This window comes from Sminthopsis crassicaudata, chromosome 6, assembly GCF_048593235.1.
Source record: "Sminthopsis crassicaudata isolate SCR6 chromosome 6, ASM4859323v1, whole genome shotgun sequence".
Taxonomy (NCBI): Eukaryota; Metazoa; Chordata; class Mammalia; order Dasyuromorphia; family Dasyuridae; genus Sminthopsis; species Sminthopsis crassicaudata.
The window spans coordinates 35,661,738-35,667,737 of record NC_133622.1 but is presented as its reverse complement, the minus strand read 5'-3'; the positions used below and the strand labels follow the sequence as shown (position 1 = coordinate 35,667,737).

At 38.8% G+C, this 6,000-nt stretch overlaps 1 protein-coding gene across 2 annotated transcripts in view; it reads left to right on the top strand.

The window, feature by feature from the left end:
- Positions 1–4,012: 4,012 nt before the first annotated feature.
- GABRA2 (gamma-aminobutyric acid type A receptor subunit alpha2) overlaps positions 4,013–6,000 on the top strand; it is a 126,182-nt gene continuing 124,194 nt past the window's right edge. Inside the window, exons 1-2 of one of the 2 annotated variants that reach the window (XM_074276846.1) lie at positions 4,013–4,326; positions 5,271–5,343. In XM_074276846.1, the coding sequence (XP_074132947.1) occupies positions 5,273–5,343 (71 nt within the window). In that variant the 5' untranslated portion in view covers positions 4,013–4,326; positions 5,271–5,272. Of the gene's footprint in view, positions 4,327–5,265; positions 5,344–6,000 lie in introns of both variants that reach the window. The other variant, XM_074276845.1, reaches the window with a different exon arrangement.

Sequence of the window (6,000 nt, the reverse complement as noted above, 5' to 3'; positions counted from 1 at the left end):
AAAGTTTCCCACAAAGTTGCATATATTTACATGATATCTCTGAATATTTGGTTGAACATGTTGATTTGAATGTTGGATTAAAAATGTGTAAATTGGTTTGTAAACAGAAAACCTCAGCACTTTGTTTGAAGAAGGAAATATGCATAGTTGATTCCAACCAGTGTACATGAAATATTTAGTCCTTATGAAATGTGACCTAGATACACTAATTTTACAGAGTAGTGTGTGAATTATTAGTGTGTAAGACTAATGACTTCCACATTTAAACTGTGCCCTCTTTCAGAATCTTGGGGCAAAGAGGACTTATTACTACAATCTATCTAAATCCACCTCACAGAAATGGCAGAACTGAAACATCTTAGATTGTAGCTTACTGCTATACCTCCAAGTAGTTGTTTTGTTCTATTTTTGAAATTAATTATGTATATGTAAGAAAATTATTTTGTCAAAACAGCTTTAATTAGGAATAATTCTAGGTTAACATAGAATATTGTTTAAGTTTTCAAAACATGGTAGGTCTCTTATTTGTTCTAAAGTACTTTTTATCATTTCATGTGGACAGATAAGATGGGAATGCATTTGTCATATATATTAATAAGATAAAATTTATCACATTAAAAATCATGAATACAATCACCAATGATGTATTGTTTTTTTTTTGTCCAATTCTGCTGTGATTTTGATCTTACTCTTCAAAAAAATCTAGAAATAATTTAAAAGGAAAAAGGAAAATATTTTGAGCTTTTTCATAAAAAATTCCCATTAGATATACAATTCTATAATTTAAACATTTTACTTGGGATTATTAATGGAGAAATCAATATTGGCTTACATGCCCTTCTACATTGCCTAATATCATCAAAATATTATTTATCCTATATAGTTTAAAAATTTAGCAAGACCTCTGGTCATGTAAACCTGTTTTCTAGAGCAGTAATGTGAAACTCTGGGGATTGCTGGATCTTGAGAAAAAAATAGTAAAATTTTCCTTTATGAAAATGCTTGTTCTGAAATATAGTGAGGAATCAATCATGTTGGAATTTAAAATAATAAGAAGGGAAATACCAGAAATTTTCATATAGACAAGGGAATTTACCAGTTCTTTAGCTAGTCTTTTTGCCCCCACCTCCTTAGCACTCACCTTCGAAATGCTGATAGAGGAGAGGAGGCAAAAAAAAAAAAAAAAAAAAAAAAAAAAAAAAAAGCATCACATAAAACCAATCAAGAGGAAAGGAACTCAAATAAGGTTCTTCATATATCTTAGCCTGGGATAGTATAGATTTGTTGGCAACCAATTAGCTCTTCATCAGGATTGGCTGCCCTAGGACTCTCTAGGAGCAGAAAGGAAGAGCAGAGAATTACTTGCAGCCCACACAAGCTGGCCTTGAGCCAGGCATCATCATTCCAGGCTGTTAACCTGCATTCTATCCCAGAAAGAGAATCAGGTTGAATCTGTCAGGCCTATGGGAGAGTGATTAACTTGTATCAATACCATAAAAAAAAAAAATTGGCTGGGAGGGTAAGAATAAAATGAGATTTCTTTTTTTGATGTATACTCATAGAGACCCTATGCACACCACATTTTAATTGGCAGCTTCTTTTATTTCCTTTTTACTTAAACCTATTCTTACCTATCATTATCTAACTTGAAAAGGCATTGTTAAATATTTTGAGAAAAACAAAAAACCAATCGTACATTGAATACAAAATGGTTTTTAACGTGCATGATGAGTTTATTTTTAATACTGTGTATATATTGAAACCTATAGGAAATTTTACCATAATTATATTTAGACATTTAGAAAATGTTCAATGGTTCATAATAAAACATCGACTCATGTAAAGGAGGCTCTCCTGTTGTGGGTTGTTATGGGCTGGGCAACATAAGCAAAAATGAAAGAACTAACAGAAACAAGGAAAAAAATTACTTCAAGATGGACATATTGGTAGAGAATACAAATAAAATGAAGATATGGAACCAAAATTAGAATCCAAAAATGTACTCTATATGATGATTTAAGTAAATATATATATATATATATATATATATAAAATAGTAATATTTATGAAATAAAATGAGTATAGTTGAATAAGTAAGTGTGTATTAAATTGTACTATATAATATTAACTACTAAAAAAAAACTAAAAAAAATATTTTAGAGTAGAAACTGTGAATTGGGGCACTTTTTGACAGTAACAATGGATCTCAGGAATAAAGAACCACAACAAATAGGAGAATAGCCAAGCAGAAAGGTGAGTTTGATTTCCCTGCTTCTATGGCTTAAATGGCATACATATTAGCCTTGTGAATTTCAATTAGGCTACCATGGGCAAACAGAGAAGAGAATAATATCAGATAAACTGATTGAGAAAAAGTAATAGTTTTTTCACAGAGCAGACTAAAAATACAATAAAATCTTTGTTTAGGTTGTAGCATTTTGAACATTCTTAGGAAGTGGTGATAAATAGGTTAAAAAGATCTACTTGAAAATATTTGCAGTATAAAATTCTCCCTCTTTTTCATCCCATAATCTTCTCACAAAACCAAAGCAAAAATGGATTGTAGAAGTCCAAAACAACATTATTTTAATATAATATCACAAAAGAATTTGTATTTGAATGCATATCTCTCTTTCCTTCCCTTTCTCCCTCCCTCCCTTCTTCATTCCCTCTCCACTTTCTCCCTCTATTCCTCCCTTCCCTCCTCCCCTCTATTTCTCTCTCTCTCTCTCATCCAAAGAAGAAAGGGAACAATTAAATATGAAAATGCTTCCTCTTTCATTTAAAAATATCATCAGTCTGCTTCTTCTAAGTATATCTAATCTTTCATCATATTTTATGTATTATCTAAGAGAAAGGCTTGTTTATGTATGTGTGTATTTTGTATTTTATTTTATGTGTATTTTATCACCACAGCAGAAAGGAGTAAGATCAAATATACACAACAGCCTGATGTAGGATTGGAATTTTAACACATCCTTTTTTAAAAAAATGTGCATTTGGATAAAGGAGAGCGTGAAAAATCAAATACTGCTCCAATATTATCCAATGGATGTTTGAATCAAATGGCAACAGTAGTAACCCACCATGTCTTCTATAACTCAGTTAATATAAACTTTTTGGAACTGTTGATTCAATGATTCAATTCAACTCCAGTAAAGTAGTAGGAAGGGGAAATAGCCCGAGGGAAGAAATTCGGGAAAAGGGTTCCAGTGATTTTCCCAGGTCCATAGAATAGAAATAGATATAGATCATTGATGATTTTAGTCTGAAAGGACAGGAGTCTGTAATGGGGCTTTAACGAGCTCCCCTGTCCTCTGCAGAGTCTAATGGAAGAATTGGCCGAATACTTAGTCATCAAGAGGACTCAGAGGAGAAAAATGAACTTCCTCATCTTTGGCTTCAAGTAAGGTGCTTTGAACTTTATTTTGCTTGGGTAAGGTGATGGCACAGAAAAGGTAGCCTTTGCTATCCGCCAAAATTCTTAACTCTTTCTAGCCTTCAGCCTCAGCCTTGCTCCCCTGCGAAGGAGCCGGCTGGGTATGTGTGCAATCCCGGGGATCTAGGACCCTGCAGACTGATCTTTCTTCCAATACATCAACTTCCCATACCCACCCACATCCCTCTCCTAGAAGCCTTGTGGCCCCTTTGAAGCTACAGCTGCTGCAACTGGCACACAGCAGTAGGGCCAGGAGTACTGGCTCCTGCTTCTCTCCGGCCAATAAGGGAGCAGGAGGGAGCTGTCCAGCGTACTCATGAGCGCACTAGGATACAGGGCTACAGCCATCCAGCAGGCAGTGGTCCAGAGGAGGGGTCCTTTTCCCGCTAGTGTCACGGGGGGCGGGGGGGAGGGGAAAGGACGGGTTTTTTCGGGTGTACTTAATTAGCCCTCCGCCCAAGGCTCTAGCTCCTCCTCCTACTCCCCCCAGAGCCCGGGCTCGTGTCTGCCACTGCTAGTGCGCACAGCGCCTTCCCCCTCCTCTGGCTGCTATCTCCTCCTCCTCCTCCTCCTTCTCCTCCTATTCCACCTCCTCCTCCTTCTCCCACCGCCACCACTACCACCACCACTGCCACCTCCCGCTGCCGCCGCCGCCGTCGCCGCCTCTGCCGCCGCCACTGTGGCTGCTGCTCCTCTGTCCTCCTTCTTCTACCAACCCACTCTGAATCAGCTCCCTTTGCACGGCTGCTCCTGCTGCAGTCTCTGCCTCTCTCTCTTTCTCTCTCTCTCTCTCTCTCTCCTTAGCGCTCCAAGTTTCCCATCTCCAGCCTCCTTCTTTCAGGATCAGGGCAGAGGGAGGAAACACCAGGTCCTGTTGGCTGCTTCAGGTAGGGTCACAAGCGGTAGTTCCACCAAAGACCATTCCCCTTCGCCTCATGTGCATGTTGGCTCCTGTTCCACTTCATCCCAACCCCACCCTACCTTTCTCTCCTCCACGGGCAAATGGGGGGCTCTAGCTTCGTTTCCCTTCCCAATAGCCATCCCGCTAATTCCCAGAAAACAACAATCACATTCACAACCACCACTCCCCAGCGACACATTGACGGGCTTTCTTTATATTCTGGAACTTTGCACACCGGGATCGCTGCTGCCTCTTTAGCCTTTGAGCCGCTACCCTTTCTCAGATCGTAATCCTCAGTTACTGAACAGCTGTCAAACACGTTCGGCGTTTCGCAGCAGCAGTCAGTCCAGCCGGCTGCCTGGGGAGACCTCGTCTCCAAACAGCGCGAATAGATTATGGAGTTGGGGATGGGGGTGTTACAACTGCAGTGCACTCCGAGGAGGAGACCGGGAATGCCGGAACCCAGCTTGGGGTGGTCTGCTGCCCCTCCGCTTCCTCGTTAGGTTGCGGTGATTGCCTGGGTTGAGGTGGTTGTAGCACGAAACACGCTCTCTCTCCTCCTTTTCCTTCCCTCCTCCCCTTGCCTTCTGCAGCTCACATGTCACTTTGGGTTCCCTGGAATTTACATGTTTCTACAAAACAAGGTGTTCGCAAAAGATCAGAAGAGGCGAAGTTCCTAGTGGAGTAAAGTCAGGTTACTTGTTCATGGTGTTCCAATATGCACCCCCCCCCCCCCAGCACTCCCTAGCCTCTCTTCATTAATTTTGTCACCATCCTCCTTCCACTCGATATTCCACCAAAATCCCAGTCTTGTAGACCAAACGCTCCGTGGAAAGCGAATGTAGTTCTGAGAGGGTTTTGTTGTTTGTTTTCTTTTTCTTTTTCTTTCTTTCTTTCTTTTTTTTTTTTTCATGGCTTTTTAAAGAACAGTTATGAAGAGAAAACTATCAGACTTCACTATGCAGTTGGTCCTTCTTGTTTTCTTGATGTGGGCACCAGCAAGGTGAGAATTTTTTTTTCATCTGATTTTATTATTTGAATTAAGAGGAAAGCTTGCCTTGAATATCAACAATTTAGGGGGTCAAACTATTGAGAAATAGGATTATAGCAATGCAGTTTGAAATTTTCCGATGTAGTGGAAAAAAGTCTATCCTTGTAGAAAATCTACAGTTTTAGAGATCATATAAAGTTGTTAGTTATTCATCTTCAACAGTAAGATACGATACAGAGAGAAACTAGAATTAAGGGGGGAAATGCACTGATAGAAAAAAAAATGCCTGGGGAAGTGTTTCTCTCCCCCCCACCCCATTATATTAGATTGAAAGGTACTGCAATAAGTGTGTTGTATTTGCCACAATTCTGAAATTGTTACTATTGAAGTCAACTAGAAAGCCAGCATTTAAAATAAATTTTAATGGATTTGTATCTTTTGGTTAATATAGCAGCAACAAAAATGATATTTGTTCTTAAACCTCTAGGTGGAGATAGCAGACAACTTCACATTCTTAAACAATAAAACAATAGCTTGATTTATTAATCAAGTTTTTCATCTTGGAAATTTAGCAACCATTTTCAAAATGACAACTTAATAGAAAATACTTATTTTTAAAATGGCTTAAATTTCCCATTGCCTCCATTACTCCAAAATAGGATGATTTAT